We start from the raw sequence: 21697 nt of genomic DNA on the forward strand, positions 1-21697 counted from the left end.
GAGAACTTTCATTCACTTTTCCAAAATGATTTATCACTTGTGAAACTCCATTTATTCTCTTTGTACAATACACGGATCACCCGGAAAGACTGAGAGATGCGATGGTCACTGGTTAAGAGCACAAGCTATGGGTCTGGGTCATTGAGACATATCTAGGTCAAGTCTCAGATTAGTAGCAGCTATGAGTATGAGCAGGTGACTAAAGTTTCTGTAAATACACAAATTAAAATGCTTTCTACCTATTAGAGCTGTTTTGAGGATTAAGTGAGGAAATGCATATAAAGAACACAGAACCTGGCACATAGAAATGTTGACTAAAAGTTGACCAATATTAATAATAATGATTCTTGTTTGCCTTACATTAATTCTTTATAGTGAACTTAAGTCGTAACCGGCAGGTTTACTTTTCCTCATAAATACTTAATTTTTGACCCTTTCCTCTCTTCTTCTGTAGTTACTACAATTTTTCTCAAAAGTACAATCTCAATATCTCTATCTCTCATCTTGCTCTAAATCTTGGTTTAAACATTCTTTTTCACATTCCTTTTAAAATCGTACCACCAGCTCCACATAATCAGGTAGGAAAACAGAATCTTTCACTCTTGAATGTAATACACTGAACGTTTCAAGTCTCCTCCACAAGAACATTTATTTCTCCTTAAAAGTTATTTTGTTCCCAGGTCAAATAATAGTTATAATATTATCCTATGGTTATGCAAGATGTTACCACTGGGGGAAACTGGAGACAAAGTTCATAGGAGCTTTCTGCACTATTTTACAACTTCTTGTGAACCTGTAACTATTTAAAAATAAAAAGTTTTTAAATAATCAAAGAAAAATTTCTGTAAGTGTTCTCTTGCCCCTTTGCTCATTCTGTTGAATGAGAATTCTCCAAGAAGGCATACAAACTGTATTCCTAGAATTCCCAAAACATCAACCCACTTAACTGAATTAAAGACACCATCATCATTCGAGATTTTCTGCCATATTCCTGATCAGACCTTCACCCTCCCAAAAAAACAAAACAAAAAACAAGAATTGAGTGAGAGCCAATAACTAAACTACGAGAGAGTATGTTTTGTTCTCTCTTTCTTCCCAACTCCTTGCTATGCTACATTAGCTACATCGACAAACACCAGTAAAAATTAAATTTTAAGCACTGATTTTTAGTCATTCATTTAATTTACCGACTTACACATTTGACAGGCATTTTTGGTTTTCAGTGACATTTTAAAAACTAATTGTTGACTATGTCAGCAATATACCTATATTTACTGGCAGCAAACAGACATCATACAAAAATGAACAAAAAACATTCAAACTTTTGAAAAAGTCAAATCACATATGTAGCATTAAATCAAAAAATAAAGGAAATAATCTGAAATGCACAAATAAACAAAAACTTTTAAGTGCATTAATATAGGCTCTTGATGAAACTTAAGAGGACATCACATCTGTAAAAAAAAAGAACGTGCTGCTTTGAAAAAGAAATAATTAGGCTCACAGAAAACAAAAACACAATTTTAAAAAGTGAAAGTGGGAGACTATATAGAAGAATGAACACAACTAAAATACTATTTAGTGAGTTGAAAGGGGTTATTCCTGGGATACAACACACCACACACACACACAAACACACACACACACAGCTATATGGTATAAGAAAAGAGTTAGAAGTCATAGATAATAGAGCTAGAAGTTCTGACATCCATATAGTAAGACTAGAAAAGAGAGAGCAAATACAGTCGAGAAGAGGAAATAATCAGGCACATAAGCAAGAGAATGTTATGACAGCTAACACTTACATGGTGCTTAGAACCAGGCACTGTTCTAAGCGTTATATGTAATTATAATCTACATAGATATACACATGTGTTTATACACATATGTACATGTACATCCATATGTAGTTTAATTCATTATAACAAATCTATTATGTAGGTATTATTGTCCCTGCTTTACAGATGAAGAAACAAAAGGAGGAAGTGTTAAATAACTTAGCCAAGTTCACACAGCTGGTAAGTGGGCGAGCAGAGAGTAAAATCCAAGTCATCTTGTGCAGAGTACAGACTCTTAACCACTAAACCCTCAAGTCTTCCAACTAAAAGAACTTCTCATTAACGTGCCGAGAAACATGAATGAGAAAAGACCCACTCTAAGATAGATCTTGGTAAACTTTCTGAATTTAAATGATAAAAAGAAATTGTAAAAGCTTTTAGTGGAGATAGGAAAAACAGGTTTCCCTTCTTAGAACAAAAAATAGATTTCCATTAGACTTCTGATTGACAAGATTGGGTGGAAGAAGTTAATGAAACAATAGCTTCAAAGTTCTGAAGAATATACGAATATCTGGAAAAACTTTACCAAATTATGGTTAATTATGGTTATTTACAAATAGTGAGGTTTGGGGTGATTTTTTTACCTTGTTTGTACTTTTCTCTTTTGTTTTAATTCCTTATAATAAAAAATATTTTGTTGAAAAGCAAAATTATTGTTATAAAAATAAACATATTCACATGGAATAAATTTCTTTCTTTTTTTTTTTTAAAGATTGGCACCTGAGCTAACAATTGTTGCCAATCTTTTTTTTTCCACTTTTTCTCCCCAAATCCTCCCAGTACATATGTGTATATTCTTTTGTTGTGGGTCCTTCTAAGTGGTGGCATGTGGGACGCCACCTCAGCGTGGCCTGACGAGTGGTGCCATGTCCACGCTCAGGATCCGAACCAGTGAAACCCTGGGCTGCCAAAACAGAGCACTCAAACTTAACCACTCCGCCATGGGGCCGGCCCCTGGATTAAATTTCTTGAATATGAAAAATGAAACTATAAATGCACTAGAGAAATACAAGATGACATTTTCTCATTGAAGGGGATGTAGATAAGGAAGATTATCCAAACAAAGATTTTTTTTAAAAAAAGAAGCCATAAAAGAAAAGACTAACAAATTTCATTATATAAAAAATGTTAAATTCTGATTGAACATAAGCTAAAAGATATGTGACAGATTAGAAGGAAATATTCGCTTCAAATATGGCAAATAAAGATTTAATATGTAGAATATAAACAGTTCCTATAAATCAACAGGAAAATTTTTTTTAAAAGGAAAAAAGTACAGGGACCAGCCCAGTGGTGTAGTGGTCAAGTTCACATGCTCTACCTCACTGGCCCGGGTTTGCAGGTTCAGATCCTGGGCACAGACCTACACACTGCTCATCAAGCCATGCTGTGGCGGCATCCCATATATAAAATAGAGGAAGATTGGCACTGATGTTAGCTCAGGGACCATCTTCCTCAAGCAGAAAGAGGAAGATTGGCAACAGATGTTAACTCAGGGCCAATCTTCCTCACACTCGCACACAGAAAGCACAAAATGAACAAAAAATACAAAATATAGAAGAAATACTAATAGTCAATACCCACTCAGCCCTTCTTGTATTCAGAAAAGAATGCATATGGAGTAAAAAATAACATATCATTTTTCACCCAACAAACTGACAGACATTTACAAGATTAATAGGACATAATGTTGTTTTCAGTACTGGGAAACAGGCAGTCTTATCCATTCTGAAGAGAAAGTAAATACTACATTTTGGAAGGGTAATTTTGCAATATCTGTCAAAATTAAAAATTGTTTGGTTGTGTTTCTGGACATCTATTTTACAGGAACGCTTACTTACAAACCAAAACAAGTAGAACGGCATTGTTTATAAAGTGACACACCAATGCTGTTCACTTGACCAGGACTTCATAAGATGACAAGCGCCTGAGTCCGCAATGTCAGGGTATTTCACTCCTAATGGGTAGCTGCACGGGAGAATATAAAGGCAACGTTTGACTCCTCTTTTCCCAAAGACTGAGTCATTCTCTACAATGACCAGACCTTGGAGAAACAGCTGATAGCTTACTGATGGCCTTCATCAGCTAGAGACTGACCCCCAGAAGCTCCCACAGCAGCTGTGAAGATATCTGGAATGGAAACTAGAGCAAGAATTTTCTGTCTGCGTTTCCAAAGCTGATTGAATGTAATGTAATATATTATTATATCACATAATCATACATTCCTGCACATTCCAAGAATACTGCTATTTTCATGCATGCATATAGTATAGTAGATTGGCCATTTCCTTGTTTTTATCCTTTAATAAAATTGATATTAATTCAGCTCACCAATCAATGCCAATCAATGAGTTGGGACTGAAGTCGGCAAATCAGAAAGTAGTAGTAAGGAGTAAGCAGGATACTACATTGCTTCTTTGAGCAAAACAAAAGATTTTCATGTTATTTCTACCATCTCTAATGGCAAGAAACAGAATCTCAGGGGAAGCACGAAATAGTGTTTGGATTCCCATAATCCTGCCTAGTTTATTTACAATTCCCTCCTTCATCCTTCCTGCCTGTCCAGATGGTTTTCTTCTTTGTTTCTCAAACTGAATTATGTTCACTGCCTTTAAAATGTTAAATACTTCAAAAGCTTTCCTCTTGAGTTCCTCACAGACAGATGCCATAAACTCTTACCTTTGCCGAATTATGCTGGGGTTAGCTGTCACTAAATGACTTTTGGATCCAACGTCTTTAGTGTATTCACTTGATAACGGAGGAAGATTGCATCTAGAGAAACAAGAGCAAACATTTTAGAACAATTTACATACTTTTAAATCAAGTCAGTTGTGACAAATAGGAATTTTACTAAGTCTAGCTCAATTCACAAATAACTGTTTTTATCACCTCTCCCTTTCAATAGACATTAGATGACTAACTATCAGCATCTTCAAAATGCTGTCATAAAAACTAGTCCTGTTTTAGAAGAAAGAAAATGTCAGCTAGAGAGGTAAGTGATCCATGATAGGAAAGAGAAGTAACTAGAATGAATTTATTCCATTCAAAATATGTTTGAAGTGGTAGGAAAGAGTATCAGACTTGAACTTAGAGTGCAGGAGGATGTGGTACTGTTACAGACACAAGATCTACAGTGCTCTCTGCATACCCACAAACCTCAAGAGACAGGGGAGAATTGTATTTGCTTGTGTTTTTCGTTCTTTTCCCCAATTCTAAAGTATAATAGCACATTCAGGGCAAACTCTGCCATCTAAATCAATGCATGTCTGACTTTTGGGTACATGACCAATGGATGGGTTGACTACTGGGGAAGGCAAAATGATCTGTCATCTAAAGAAATGCAATGACTCTCCACCATGCCAGTTCAGCCAAGGGGAAGAGTACAGGTGATGTTTTCCTGGTGACAGAAATAGCTTCCCCTCCCTCACACACACACACCACCCCAGACCCCGTTACTTTCCTGGCCACAATGTCTTACGAATGTTTACAATGGAAAATACAGCAACTGCAAATCCAAATCCCATGGCTTCCTGCCAGTGGGACATGAGGCAAGTTAATTCATCTGCCTGGCCTCAGTTTCCCCATGACAAAATGAGCATAATGACTTTTCCTTTCTAATACAGTTGTTGTAATGATTAAAGAAAGAAATGTATAAAAGGGCCCCACCTTGATGACTCACACGTACTAAAAGCTCAAAAATATCACATATCAGAAATAAAATGTAAAGATAATTAAATATTTATTTATTATTTATGAAAACCCAAATGAGTCTACAGTTTCCATTAGGTTTTCTTTTATTACTGTGTCCTACTTTCTCCTCTCCACCCACACCTCTAACTTGACTCCCACCACATCAGGGCACCTCTAACTTTTTATTACTTCAACAAATTAAAGCATAGTTTATTTGTAAGAAAGGGAACTTACAAATATTAAGGTCTCTGCCATTCCCCAACTGTTAAATTTTCCCTACAAATTTCTCCCAGGTCATGGAATTGTCCATGTGCCCACTCAGCTGATCAGCTCAAGTTCCTTGATGCTGTCTTGTATTTACCCTGTGCCTCTTACCACGTCAGGGCATCCTAGGTGGAAACTTGTCTCAGTTGCTTTGGAATCTTCCTTTCATCTGCTCTTTGATAATGAGACACTGGTTCTTCTGACAGCTACCCACAGATTAATTCGTCAGCCAGTCGGTGACTTTTGCTGAGTGCCCATTGAGAATGAACACAATGGGCACTGTGGGGAGCCCGGGGGAAGCCAAGTTGCAGAGCTGACTCTTAAGGCGTCTACAGTGTAGTGGGCGCACCATATCCTACGTGATTTCTGAGGACACTTGTGAGGCAGTGAACTTATACACGTATTAACAACCAAGCTCCTCTGGCAGTGGTGATGACTGTAGTCTTGTGATTTAACTGATCTTTGCAAAGACAAAGAAGACTTCCAGGATAAAACACAGGCTAAAATTTGGCTGTCTCTTAAAAAAGCTTTGATCTTGATAGTCTTTCATTAACATGTGAGAATCAACCATGATATACTAAAACTGTAAACTCTGAATATTGCTAGGAAGTGCGGTCAACCTGTTTTGTCATTATTAAACTAAACAAGTTGGTTTTCATGAATAAATACTTTGTTTTTCTGTGTGTTCCTTGTAGGGTGATCCCTGGCTCAAATGTCTGGGTCCTTTCATACCTCCCACCACAGAGTTTTTACTCTGAAAACAGACTAACACATAGTTTCTTTGTACGAAAGGGAACTTGCAAATATTAAGGTCTCTGCCATTCCCCAACTATTAAATTTTCCTAAGATTAACTCAAGAAAAACTTCTGGATGTTGACTACCAAATCCTACAACAGAGAGAAATGCTTAAAACAATAAAGTAATATTTTATAAATGCATTTCGGGAAAATAATGATATTGTATTTTGGTGTAAAAATCTGTCTTTAAGCTCTTCTGAGTAAACTTTCTCTTCAAGTGCAAATGTCTGTGACACCTCCTTGTAGCTCTTTTCTTAGAAAAAGCACACTATAATTTTAGCTCCTCAACTCTTAAATTGATAATTACATAGACGTACATAAAAGGCCCATTTAATACAGTCAAATTGTTTCTAACAAGATATAATTGTATAAAAGTGTTTCAAACTTTGCATTATCCCTTGTTGGTACAATTAACAGTATTAATGGCTAAAATGTCTTAGTAACTGTGCTCAGTGTAATCCTAAAACATGTGATGACAGAATTGATGAGAAATGAACATTCTTCACATTGGGGAGTAGAGGTGGGTAGGGAATGGGCTTGGTGGAAAGGAATCCTTAAATAGAAAAGATCTTAAAATTACTGCTTTTGTATATACTTATGTATGTAAAACACATATTTGAGCATAATCCAATGGTACCAAAATTATTTTGCCCTCCCCTGTATCCCTGAGCCACCCAATTTTCCCTCTGTCTTGCAGACCTTCCAGATAAATTTTACTCAATAATATTATTTTTTGAAGTGTTGTTTTTGGCTATAGAGCAAATGTTTACTTTGAAAAACAGGAAACTGATTTTCAGCATTGGGAGATGTATTTGAAAATGTCTAAGCATAAAAAGTTACAGCATTGTTATATCCTAGTTCTGGAAGACATTTTGATCTGTAATGATGTATGGGTAAGGTTATTTTGGGATCTCCTCTTTCAATGTAACTGTCCCTGCGCCCTATAGACTAGGACCAGACACACTACATGCTTTCTAACCATATTTACTCACCCAAGGTTTAATGTTAGAATATATGATACTATCTCAATTTTCTAAGGATGCCCCCCCAAATGTGTATTAAGCAACTATTTATAAATAGATCCATAAATGGTCAAATAAAAATAAATTTATAAACAATTTATCAACAATTAGTTACCCTCATATTGTAAACCATAAATAAAGCTTTTTAAAAATTCAAATGTGTTATGAAAATGGCACTATTCTTAAAATTAAATCTAAGGCAGATGCACACATAGCTCTAGCTACGATCCTACCTTCTTTGAATTCTCTTCAATCCTCACCTCTTTCATCATTCCATGAACATTATGCTTAATAATGTGCTGGGCACTCTAATCACAGGAACTCATTAATTCTGAACTTGAATATATCAGCATTGACTGTATACAAAGCAAAGTTAGTCTGGTTTAGTTGAGAAAGATATGACCCCACTAGATAACCCCTACAATGCTTAGGCCTAGTTTCCTACATGTTAAGTTCAAAATATCCCTCTTCCTCAATGTAGTCACACACACACATACGCACCCAGAAATAATATAAAACTACATTATTGTACTGCCTCCTTCCACAATGTATTAAGACCTCTTGAAATCACTTCACTTCCGTGAAACTGAGTCTATAATATTATCCATTCTTTCTTCTTTACATAGTTTTTGGAAAGAGAGAATAAACCGACATTTGAGACGAATCTGAAAATTTAAACTAGACTACATGAACTGTGTTACACTTCTATAGCATTCGTACAATCACAGAATCAGTTTCCACAACAGAAAGGCTTGAGGAATTGTCTGCTCCCACTTCCTTACAGAGATGAGAAAGCTGAGCCCCAGCAAAGGCCAAATGACACATTGTAGGTCACAGAGCTAGTTAGTGGCAAGGGCTTGCCCTCCTACCTACTTCTTTGCTGGCCCCTCAACCTCCACCTAATGCTACTAGATTGGGGTGGGCACCTGAACTGGTCCAGGGCTTCTGCTCTTCTCATCTACCTGTGCTCCCTAGGCGATTATATCCACTCCTATAGCTTAAGTACCTCTCCAGCCCCATCTCACAGCACTCTCCCCGTGGCTCACAACACTGAGACAGCACTTGGTGTCTTTACCACATTAGAGCCTTGCAAAAGTTGTTCCTGTGCCCAGGTAGAATGAAGCGAGGGCTCAGGATACACACCACTTTTCCTCAGAAGCTCCTCACTCCCCCATTGTCTGTTTCTGAGCTACCCAAATCATAGCACTAGCACATCTCCAGGTTCCAAGTCCACGACAGCACTGTTCAACCTACCATTTCCAGACACCACTAAGCCCCAATACAGTGAAGGTGCTCAATAAACAGATGTTGTATTGACCTGAATGAAGAGAACTACATTTTCATTTTCTCCATTTTCCCATTGTTTGTTTATATTGCCAAAAAATAATCATAACTGCAATGGAAAGGAAAACACAGTCATACATTGAAAATATTATGGCAGGGCAGGTCCTTGAAGGAAAGACAGCTATAGAAGGATCTCCTCACTCTGCTGCAGGCTTCATCAGTGAGATAAGAAGTCTCTCAAGGAGCCCAACTCTCCTTCTCTGAGAGGGAACGTGGCCCTCCCCCAAGTACGTGGCTTCCCCGGAACAGTCTCAGAGTCTTTACTCTCCCCAGCTCCATTTAGCTCAGAGCTCGGAGGTGGTTTAGTGATTTCTCAGCTGCCTTTTGCCACCTGTAGACCATTATCTATTTATCCTTAAAGATGAAAACAAAACCCAAAACGTCCCCTCCTCTTTTGCCAGTGTTATTCCCTCTGCGTTGCTCAGACCTCAGCCTTCCTGGCCCCGCAGCCTTCTGGCACCTGGTTCGTAGTCATTTCTACTTCAGTGAGGCTTTGGGGCCCACCTGAAAAACCCTCCACAGTCTAGCTTCAAACTTTCTACACTTCTTTTTCTACAACACATCTGATCGTCCCCAGAGAAGCTAAGCTCTGAAACTGTGAACTCCGGTGTGCCATTCTTTGTCTTATTATCCCATCCCTCCCTCATCTTTCCCACCACTTTCCCCCTCCAGGCTCTGAATGACCACATCACTTGGCCCCATTTGGTCCTTTCCTTTCCCCCTCAGCTTCTCAGGACTCACTGCCTATCCAGTCCAGACTCAAGGTGTGACACTTCACACTCTTTCTAGCCAGGACCCTCGGTGTTTTCCTCACTGTCCTTCTTTCGTCTCACCCAAATCATACCAAACCTATATCAATCCAATCACTTGCTGTCTTCAGTTGTGGTCAAAATCACCCAACAGTGCAGGTTGCTACCACTACAGTATGACGGTCTCTACCCTTGGCTGGATGTGTCTTAGCAGCTCTTTTGCATGCCCCCACAGAAGCCTCCTGTTTTCTGCTGGAACTGATGTACATGACATCACTCTGCTCAGTTCCTTTACCAAGCTTCCTCCTTGCTCGAAATATATTCCCCCTCCTTCCTTCCAGTTTTCCTAGTCATGCACAGATCAAATCTCTCTTCCAATCCCACTTGCTACTCACAAATGCTTTGGTGAAAAAAGAAGAAGAAAAGGGTATAGAATGAATAAATGAAAATGTTTATTCATAGAGTTAGTCTTAAGAAAAATTTTTAGTTTTCATCACTCAACTGCACAATCTAAAATAAAATCTGAGTGTCTCCACTTTTCCCGGCTGCCTTTATTCACAGCAGACTGTCTCCCCATGACCTCTGAGCCTTTCTCAGCTTTGTTCTTTCTTGGGGCTTGTTCCCGTGCTCCCCCGGCCCTCTCCTAAACTCACTTGTATATGAACTTGAAGGGAAGCTGAAGAGCAGCTACAACTGATTAATCACAAGTGACTAGTTCTGAAAGGCCCCGGGCTTGTGGGAGGGGTGGGGAAAAAGAGAGAAGGCAGAGGCCGCGCTGTGGGTGCTCTCTTACCGCATGACAAAATCTGCTTCATCTATGTGACGGCCACAGCCACTCTTCTTCAGAATCCCACCATTTCCCACCACCGCGCATTTCTTCAAGGGCAGCTGGAATGGGGTTGCCTAGCAACAGAAAACAAGGCGGGTTTTCACTGCAGAGAACACACAACCGCTCACAAAATCATTGTTTACAGCAGACCCTTTGGAGGAATTTGATTGAAGACTGGGCAGAGCAAAAAGAGCATGTGGAAAGAAAGATGCTGAGGAGTTTGCAAGGAACAAACTAGTCTTTCTTTTGAAATTAAAAAAAAATTGTTTTACGCTCCCTGAAGTGTATTTAAATATAACTTTTTTTCTGTATCAAAATGGTCATGCACATAGTAGAGGGTGTCTGCTAGGGAAAATAGAAAACTCCAACCTAAACTTATAGGATTAGTTTTAAAGGTATTAAGCTGGAAACAAATTCAAACGAATTCTATTCCCCTATTTGAACGCAATTTCATTCATTCATACAATCAGCCATTCACTCAACAAATGTTGTTGAGAGTTTCCTATGCTGACTGCTGGGGATAAAGACAAAGATACAGAAGTCGCAGGCCTCAGGATTCACAATTTGGGACATAAGGAGTATGTGAAGATATAGACTTATATAACAGACTCTAATGTAATGCCGAAATCGCTCTAGAAAAGGGAGGCTCCAAATGCCGTGGAGAATCCCATAGAAGAACAAGAAGGCATTTCTGCCAAGCCGACTCAGGGAAGCTTTCTCATTTGAGATGAATCGTAAAGAACGAGTAGGATTCTGCCAGGCAGAGAAAGCAGCATAAACAAAGGCACAAAAGTATGCTGAGAGCAAATGCTGTGTTTATGAGCAAATGAACACTCGGGGGGGGGGGGGGCGGTCTGCCGAGAACTTAGGAGGCACAAGGGGCAAGTGACTTGTGCTGAACCAGAGAGCATGTGACCTTCTTTCTGCAAACACTGAAGTGGACTGCAAAGAAAATGTTCTGTGTACCTGAACTGCTATTTATAGTACCAGGGAATATCAAAACCCAGCAATAGCCCCTGAAAGTGAAATGCGTCATTCGGTCTCTTTTAGCTGGGTCAGCAAGAACCACCATGTACAGAATTTCCTGCTTGCTGAAGCAATGTCTGATGGTTGGAGTTCTTTGAGGGGAGAACTTAGATAGACATAACTGGTACATAAAATAAATACACTGATATTAAATAGGCCATCTCGGATGAATCTGAAGCAAATAATATGGATTATACCAAAAGGATAAATGGAACAAATGCGTGAATATATACCGTAAGGGTTTTCATGGGCCCAGAATAATGAAACCGGAAAAAACCAATTCCAAGAGTCTGTGTGGTCATTGGTAGCTGAGGTGGGCATTTAAGGCTGCACAAGCAGAGAATTTCACTTCCTTGATTTCTAGTATGTAAAAGGAACAGCCAGAGCTATGAAAATAGAGTTGATAAAGATACAGTACTTAAGATGTAAAGTCTAAGCATTTGGCAGCAGAGAGTTAAGAACTGTCTGCATGACAACAGAGAAGGGTCCAGAGAACTCCAGATACAGAGAAGAGGGACAGGCCAAGGCCAGCACTCTAACATGTCCAGGAGGATCCAGGATCACTCATGGCATTTTCCTCAGTCACTCCAGAGAGGAGGGTTTGAAATCAACACTAGAAACACATTAGCTAGATCTATCATTTACCAGAAGTAGACTTAAGTATTCACACTCATTAGCAATTCATTTATTCCACAGCTATTTACTAAGTGCCTACTATGTTCCAGGCACTGTCCTGGGTGATAGAACCTAAGTAATAACCCCTGTTCCCCCAGAGTTTACATTCTAATTGGGAAATAAATAAACATAAATGAGCAAAAGGAACAGTATGTCAGATGGTAACAGGGGCTGTGGAAACAAACAAATTATCAGCACGAGAGGATCAGGAAATGCTTTTGAAGAGGAACTGCCATTTAAATAGGGAGGTCGGGGAAGAACTCAAAGGAGACGCATAAGCAAATCCATGAAGGAGATGAGATAGTGAGCCTTACAGATATCGTGGGAACCACTGGTGCGGACCTAGAGGAGGGAACATTCCCGGGGTGTGAAAGGAAGAGCAAAGAGCCTATTGTGTCTGGACATGAGTAAGCAAGGGGCAGAGAAGTAAGAGAGGAGATCAGAGAGTTAACTGGTGGGAGATGGGGGAACAAAATCTGTAGGGCCTTGGCGGGTATGGTAAAGACTTTGGGTTTTATTCTAAGATGAGAATCAAGTCAATAAAGGATGAGCAATCACTCTGCTGCTGTGTGAATAGGCTGTAAGACATCATGGGCAGAAAGAAACAGACCAGCTAGGAGTCTCCTGTAACAACAGACTAGAGATTTTGGTGGTGAACGAGTGTAGACAAAAAAGGGAAGAGATCTAAGACCTGAATCCTGAGGCATTCCTCAGGAGACTGAGGAGAAATCAGTAAAGGAGACTAAGAAGGGGTGGCCAACGGATGGGAGAAAAAACAGGAGTGTGATGTTCTAGAAGCCAAGTAAATAGAAAGTGTCTCAAGAGGGAAGGGAAAAAAATTGCATCAAATGCTACCGATAGATTAAGTAAAATAACAGCTGAAAATTGCTACTGGATTTAGCAACATGGAGGTGACTAGTAACCTTAACAAGGACAGACTTGGCTCAGTAGTGAAGATAGAAGCCTCAGCTGAGTTCAGTGAGTTATACACATACATTTGCATATCTATTTGCATATGGTTTATTTGAAAAGTGTGGGTTCACTCATCCTCAACCAATATTTAGTTTACTTTGTGAAAGCCAGCTTAAACCCCACTCCGTTCGACCGGCAATCCCAAGTTTTCAGGCCAAGAATCTGGGTCCAGAACAAGCAGATCTGGGCAGCGGGAGCAGCAGTAGCAGCAGCATAAACCTGGGTACAAACACTACCTCCTAACTCCCAGATTGGGGAATTGCAGAGCAGGCTGTCAGACCCCTCGGGGTTCCACTTCCTGTGGCTAAAGAGGGATAATATTGCACAGGATTTACTGAGATTACATGAGATGATATAGGTCAAGTACCTTGCCGAGCCATGGGCATGGTGGTTACTCCTCTTCCCGCCCTTCTTTCATCCCTTCCCACCTCCTAACAAAGTCCGCTGACTTATTCAAGCCACAAAATAGCTAGATTCCATCAGTTTTGGGGGAACACGGTAAAACAGTGATTTATCTAACTCTATCCTAACAACTAGAATAATTTTATTAGTGGAAAGTTTAACTATTATATCCATGTACTATAAAAAAAATTTTAAAGCCCTTGAACAACAGTCTGGGGAGAAAAAAGCCATTTCTGACTTTTTTCTGGTAATGTTTGCTTCCCACTTCTTCATTTTGTCAACTGCTAGCCCTAACGCAAGTAATTTCATTTCATTTCAGTAACTATTTCCTGAGTCCCTGAGCACACCCTTCTGGGCATTGGTAATATATGAGTGACTACTAACAGCTCACCACAGCTTTACAGAGAGGAAACACTTAACCAAGAAAATACTGTGGAATATTTTGTTTAACTAACTGAAACAATACTGTTATTCCATTTTAGACACAAAATAGTTCAACTTGGCAATCGTCAACACTCATCAGAATGATGTATGAACAAGGCGTTCTCCTTTTTGGGTGTACTACATAGAAAGAACTCTTGATGACCCATTTTCACATGAATATGATGATTTTGGCAAGAAGTATTTTTATTAGGGCATTATATTCTTTCTTTTCAAATGTATCTCCTTGCACCCATGCAAGAAAATATCATAGTCCACTATAACACTTCTGCTGCTAAACTTAAAAAATACCACTGTAAATGAAAAAATGAATTAGCCAGATTGACTATAGCAACGAGCTCAAAATATTACTCAACCTCTAATTCATTTTATGAATCTTTGTTCAAGTTTTTTCACCTATCACTGTCCCATCTGTTAATGGCCATCTTCTTAATGACTATACGCTATTAACAATCCGGATTCAGATTCTGGTTTGCTAGGCTTCTCAAGCTCTCAGTGCCTCAGTGGAAGTGAGGAATGATCATAACTAACCACTCTGTCTATCTCCCAGTACAATTAAGAGAATTAAAACAAAGTGAGGTGTTGAATGTCATCAGGAAACTCTGAAGTCCTATATAAATATATATTAGTACATTATTATATGCTAGAAAAGTTAAAATCTCTGGGGAAAAACTATCATTATATTGCTAGACCACCATAATATGTAATTTATTTTTGTGTGAGATACTTCCAATTTCAGAGATTTACGTAGATTTTGAACAACATATTTTGATCACTGACCCTTTGAGGGTATATCTACTACTTCTATCCATCAAAGAATTTTAAATGTATAGTTTGTGTGAATCATTGCAGATATCACATCTTTTTTTACTCAACACTCTATATCCAGACTAAGGACAGACTGAATGATCAACAATTTGTTCAATAAGTTAATCATTTAACCAGCAGATTTTTATTGAGCATCTATTTTCAGCAGTACCTGACATAAAGTGGCATTTCCTTAATGTCATAATGGATATATGATTTAATCTCCAAACACTGAAAAACAAACATGAGCCCTACCACTCTCTAAATACAAGCTGTTTAGTAAAGCCATTTGGAACGTTGCTTCTGAGATATCCTTTATTTTTCTCATTGTCCATGGCAGATGTTGCCTGGGTCTCTTCTTAAATAGCCCTGACACCTAACCTCATTAAATACCTTTAACTTCAAGAACTTACCTAAGCAAGGAAGTTGTATTTTTAAGTGCTCTCTTGCTTTTGAAGATGACAACAAAAGACTCCACTATTTTATATTGTCAGATTATTATTATAACTCTCACCATACTTCACTGCTTCAATGTGAGTTTCTCAGATGCACCAAATAATTTCTGCACCTACCTTGCTCTAAATTCTTCTTCCTCTAGCTTCCCTCTATCACTCCCGGTTCCTATTTTTAAAAGGAATTTACACTTCTTGCCTTATTGCTTTCATATTTGGGGGAAGGAGAGAAATGCCATAAATATTTCTGAATAAACTTCGTTTCATAACTAAAACAAACAAAAAAAGTGAGGCTGTCAAGCTAAATTTTACTGATTTTGTTACCCATGTAGCTTTACGCTGATACTCTTAGCTAAAAGATTTGGCACTTTTAATTTCACACTTCACAACTGAAAGGAAAATTGTTTGTTTGTTTTGCCCTACTATTTCCTCCAAACTCTTCTCTTTGATAGGCAAAGGGAGTGGGTCTTCTTTGTCATGCAGTTGTGTTTTAAAGCTAGAAAAATTACCAAGTCATTCAGCATTTAGAACACCACCAAGTGCCACTATTAAGAAGAGGCATCAATGTCAATGTTAGATGTGGGTCTCAAGTCTTAATAGGAAAGCAGAGATTTTGATTTGTAGCCCTTCAGAGTGGCCTGAAAAGCTGTCACTATATGCCAGCTGCTATTAGTCATGATGTCAAAACATATGCTTGCTCATACTAATGAAAATCTCAAGTTTCTGTCCATAAGAACATGAGCTCAGACATCTAATTGCAGTCCAAGCCATTCATTTCTATGTACCCTCACCCACATATCCACATGGGCTCCCCCACATAATTATGCTTCACCCACACACATAATTTAATTTCTCGCCCATATGTTAATTATATCCTCAACCTAGGCATCTAAATACACCCCCTGCCTCACATCTAATTACAGCCCCCTCTTATGAATGTAATTACACTATTCAGCCACCCATCTAATTATGCCCTCCTTGACATATTTAATTGCACTGCCCTGCTCAAGGACCTAATTACATTCTAACCAGTGTTTCAGTTAAGCCCCCAACCCTCCAACAATACCCTTCAGATGCACATCTCTTTACCTCTGTACTCTATTTTATTATTTCAAGTAAGGATTGGCAATATCCCACAAGCGAGTCCCTAGCAAGCATGGCACCCGGCTAAATGGGCAAAATAATGACAAGATGCAGCTGAATCAAAAGAGCTTTGTTTCTTTCCCGTAAAAAAACGAGTATATATTTGCTTTTTCAGCCATTTAACTAGTCCCTTGAAGTACAAATTAAAATTTCAGCTGTTTTCTTACTTTACATGTGTAAGCATTTTTATGATGCAAATATCTAGTAATTAGTTGATTTATTTCAGAGACAAATGCTTCTCATTACAGATATTTAATTACTGAACCCTTAGAAAACATTACCAAAAACTTTGCCTGGGGATATATATTTATAAGTACTAATTATAGAATATCTGCACATCTCTATCATTCAAGGAAGTCTGTGTTAATTATATAAAAAAAAACTGCTGCTAAGATTTGTATTCCCCATTCCACTAACAAAATTGTGATTTTAAAAGGATAAATTCACTATTAATATTCTTTCTACACAGGACGCATCTCTGGAAATTGAATAATGTGAATATTTATATATTGGCTACTATTTCCCTATTAAAATCTTTGACTCAATCCATTATAAAAATAACACTTAAGCATTCCAAGGAGTACTACGTATTTTTCACATATAATATTATTCTGGATATAACCTCTGGAAACCAAATATAACATCAGTTCATGTGACCATTCAGTAGATTTAGTAAACATTTCATAATCAATTCCTGGTTAACTGAAACTTGTTACTGACAGTGTTTCTGACCTGAATTTCTGAATGCCAAAGCAGCAAGGAAGGTTGTGCCTATACACTTTTTTTTTTTTTTTTTGGTGAGGAAGATTAGCCCTGAGTTAACATCTGTGCCAGTCTTCCACTATTTGGTATGCGGGATGCTGCCACAGCATGGTTTGATGGGCAGTGTGTAGGTCCGTGCCCAGGATCCAAACCCACAAACCCCAGGCCACTGAAACAGAGCTCGCAAACTTAACCACTATGCCAGTGGACTGGCCCAGGCTGTGCCTATATTGTAAGCCTGAGGTTGGCCACGTTTCAAAAGTTCTCAAAACCGGTTTTTGTTTTTTTTTTTAAGGTGGAAAGGAAAGGAAATATGAAGAGCATACACAACGTGTCAAAGGTAGCGGCTGGTGATTCTTAGCAGTGGAGCAGAAAATAGCAGCAGCAGGAACTAAGCCTCATGCCAGTGCTAGACCCTACATTCTCAACGCCCGAGGCAGAAGGACCACCGAAAGATTCTTTTTCTGCAAATACAGACAGTGCATCTTCCTGTTGATAAGCATCGCCCTGGAGCCTGCCTGCCTGCATCCAAGTCCTGACTTAATGTTTCCTCTATGACCACTGGCAAGTAATTGAACCTTAGTGCCTTCTCATTTCTAATAAGGATACCCACCTCCTATGGCTTTGTGAGGATTAAACGAGTTCTGTCTGGCACAAGGTAAGTAATCAAGAACCGTTTTTATTTTTAATGGACTAATATTTTCTTAGCAACACAGCCCAGAGCTTATGGAGTCATTTTTGCTCACCTCTTGATATCACCCTAACACCTGCCTCTGCACAGGTTCTTCTATTCTTCTCCTCTTTCCACCCTCATTGTAAATATTTTTTAAAAAGTGGCTTATTACTATTAGTCATCTTCTAGTTCGTGTCCATCATCCATCCTTCACTCTATATACTAGCTATTCTTCTAAAACAAAGGTGATGGTACCACAGGTGTTTGAATATATCCAAAAGCATGAAATTATACTTGTTAAATATGTGCAGTTCTTTGTATATCAATTATCCCTCAATAAATCTTGAAAGAAAGCCTCGTGCAAATTGCTCCCCTACAAAAAATGTACAAAATGTACCATGTTTGCCCTTTGTTCAGACAGAAACATTTGAGATCTACATTGAGGCACTCAGGACCCACCAATAGCCCCAACTCCCCGTTCATTCTTTTCGTCCACCACATCTTCTAGACTCACACAAAATATTTCCTCTACACCACTTTATTTATCTGAGTTTCCTACAACACAGCCTGAATTTCTTGACTCCCTACTTTGTTGAGGCTGCTACAATGCGTCCTCCCCTTCCTCCTCCTACTTTCCCCACTGTGTTATCTACCTACCACGTTATTTTTCACTGTTGAGATCTGTGAAGTCTCTGCAGGATTCGTGCCCAATAAGGTTCCCTACAAGTTCACAGAATGCTCAAAAACTGAAGCAGATCAGAGGCACATTAGAATTCACTTACGCTCAATGAGTCATGAGAATTACGTATTAAAGCTGTGCACAGTGGCTCATAAATATATGTGGAATTGAATCAAATCATTTCTTCAATGCTTCAGAGACTCAAACTTATTATTGTTGACGCTGTTATTTTGTTTGTTTCACAGTGGAAGTCTTCTGTGTTGTTTTTCAAACAAGATCATGTGCGGGAGAAAACCATTAAAAAGCAAAAATAGAAAAAAGAGAAGATGCTGTTTGAGGTCAAGGTGGGTACCCCTCGTTAATCCCTTGGTCTCTCTCTTATTTCTGAAAGTGACCCTTAGACACCCCCAAGGAATTTGATGGTGCAGAAACCCACTAATCTAATCAAAGTCCATTTTTTCAGAAATGAAGAACTACAAACATCAAGCAAATTTCAGGTACGGACATTTGGCAAGTATTTATTGAGTGCCAACCAACGACATATCAGTCACTATATGAGGTGATGCCCAGCTTAACGTCTGTTTCATCAAAACGTGGTGTGAATTAAGACGTCTATTCTGTTTTCAACTAAATGTAGTGTGCAGTTAGTAACGTAGCAGATTGCTAAACTGTTACTCCAATTTAACTGATTAAGCACTTGAACTAGCAGGACCAGGATCAACCGTCTGCTTAACTATTAAATTAATAATTAAATTGTTTAAAAAAAGCAAACCCAGTATTGTCTCATATATGACTACTCCATTAAAAAGTGAAGAAATCAAGCAGAGAAAATTCTCTTCGAGAATAACTGGCTCCTGCTGCTTTTTTCCCCCAACTTTACAAAAAGTATCTGTCATCCTTTCTTGTGAGAAAAGGCAAAACAAGTTGTTTCTAGAGCATCCCTTCTTCCCAGCATTGCTCCCTTAATCATCTCCAAGGACTCCCCCATACCAGCCTCCAGTCAGCTCAATTTCACAGCCTCCAAATTCCCCACTCACACTTCTGCCTCTGCTGATTTCATCCTACCTACTTGGGCCATCTTCTCCCCTTTTCTCATCGTGTGGCCCAGGTATATTAGAATCACCTGGAATGCATATTAAAGATGCACATTCTTGGTCCCACTTCAACTCTCTTGCACATGTTCTCTGGGTAGAGTTTGGAAAGCTGAAGTTCTCCTACACAATTCATGTGCACAATAAAGTTTGTGACCCACCAGATCCTACCGACTCTGAAATACAACCTAAGGTCTTCTTTCTCCAGAACTTTCCCTGACCAATCTTGTCTTCTGGGATCGGCATCCACAATCTTGTCCACTGCCACAAAAAAACCTATAGCACTGATTATCACTCCCTCTAACTAGACACTAGACACTTAGCATGTGGTACAATTTGCTCGCCACTGTTTTGTGTATATGCCCATCCTCCACAAATGGAAAATAAACCACTCAAGAGTATAAACCATGACTTGTAACTCTTAATGTCCTCAGAGCCTATCACAGTAGGTACACTGATGTTATCATTGATTGATTGATTTACCCAGAAATCTAAGCAAATGAAGCAACTCTGTTAACTTTCTCAGACCACAGGTATAAAGGTTAAGGGATTGCTAAATGATACACTGCTGAGCTAAAAGAAGTCCAGCACAAGCTGCAAAATTAAATGCCTACAGAATCCAGGCAGGTAGCATAAAGGAGTGGCAGGAAGACACTAGGGAGTGCTAGGGACTGTGGTAAACTGAGAATATGTGACCAATCCAAAAAGATCAGGAACTGCTCACACCCTGTTGATGGACATGGGACCCAGTGCTGCCAGATACTCTGATTTTTTTTCCAAGTGTTAGTAAAACTCCGGATTTTTATATGAAATCTCCTAGCTTTTAAATGTTAGCAGTACAGTTCAAACTATTTTCTGTCAACAGTAAAGGTCAAACAAAACACCTCTGAGAGCCAGATTTGGCTTGCAGGTACCAAGTTTGGATATTCTATTCTAGAACCCAAGCAGGGCCCTCGCAGACTAACATTTATTCAAAAAGTAGGAGGTTAGAGATGAGTACAAATCTTAAATTATTCAGAAAGATATATGAAAATATATACTTTGGGGAACTTTTAAACAAAGATTGGAAAAGACTGTCTTCTCTTTCCCAGGCTCAAATGAAATAGCAGGTGCTTTACAAGGCAGTTTGTGCAACATTCACGACTCTAAGAGACAAAGAGCAGCCAAAGACTATTCCAAAAGTCTCCCTAATTTCTGTGCAGAATAACATTAAGGAATATTCAGGTATCACCCACAGTCATTTTTCAGCTCTTTGTGCTGAGGCCTATCATTCTAAACAAGAGTTTGTTTTCTAACTAACACGAGATCATCTTATCCATACAGTTGCAACATACATGTTTATTTAACAAGATATTATGGACATCTTTCCATCATTTTAATGTCGGCACACTATTTGACTGGATAGGTGGTTCATAATTTAACCAATTCCTTACTGTGAATACTTCAGGTTGTTTCCAGTTTTTCACTATGACAAAGTGCGATCTCAGACGTACCGTGGACAGACTTCACTGTGTTGTATTTATTCTATGGTGCATGACTTAATCTGAGAGGAGAGGCAGTGCAGCTGAAATAGTTAAATTCACAGAGTCTGGCTTTAACAGGTATGAGTCCAAACCCTGACTTGGAATCACATCCTGGAACCAGTTTCTGGCGGGGATCCTAGGCAGGCCACTTAACATCTCAGCCTCCGTTTCTACACATAAAATGGAGACCAGAACATGGGGCTTTTACGTTGGGATTATCAGATAAAGCACACAAACACTTAGGAGAAAGCCCAGCAGATAGTAAGTCCTCCACAAACTCCAGCTCTAGAGGGTCTCCACAAAACCTAATCAAATTATAAAAATATAATCAACCCACTTTTTAGTAGACTTTTTCTAATATATTTGATTGTCATTAATATTTCTTAGACATTTTACCTCAAATGTTACATTTCTAGTAGCTCAATCAATTAATTTAAATAAACATCTATTATTCCTAATTTAAAATAAAAACATTGAACAAGATAATTCCAATATAATTTTTCTTCTAAATAGAAATA

At 38.6% G+C, this 21697-nt stretch overlaps 1 protein-coding gene across 1 annotated transcript in view; it reads right to left on the reverse strand.

Annotated features, from left to right (window-relative positions):
- The window catches only part of ST8SIA1 (ST8 alpha-N-acetyl-neuraminide alpha-2,8-sialyltransferase 1), a 158793-nt gene that overhangs the window by 63516 nt on the left and 73580 nt on the right, over nucleotides 1-21697 (reverse strand). The window contains exons 3-4 of the mRNA XM_070619266.1: nucleotides 10498-10607; nucleotides 4518-4610 (exon numbers count right to left, since the gene is read on the reverse strand). Of these exons, the coding sequence (XP_070475367.1) occupies nucleotides 4518-4610; nucleotides 10498-10607 (203 nt within the window). The remainder of the gene's footprint in view (nucleotides 1-4517; nucleotides 4611-10497; nucleotides 10608-21697) is intronic.

This window comes from Equus przewalskii, chromosome 5 (assembly GCF_037783145.1).
Source record: "Equus przewalskii isolate Varuska chromosome 5, EquPr2, whole genome shotgun sequence".
Taxonomy (NCBI): domain Eukaryota; kingdom Metazoa; phylum Chordata; class Mammalia; order Perissodactyla; family Equidae; genus Equus; species Equus przewalskii.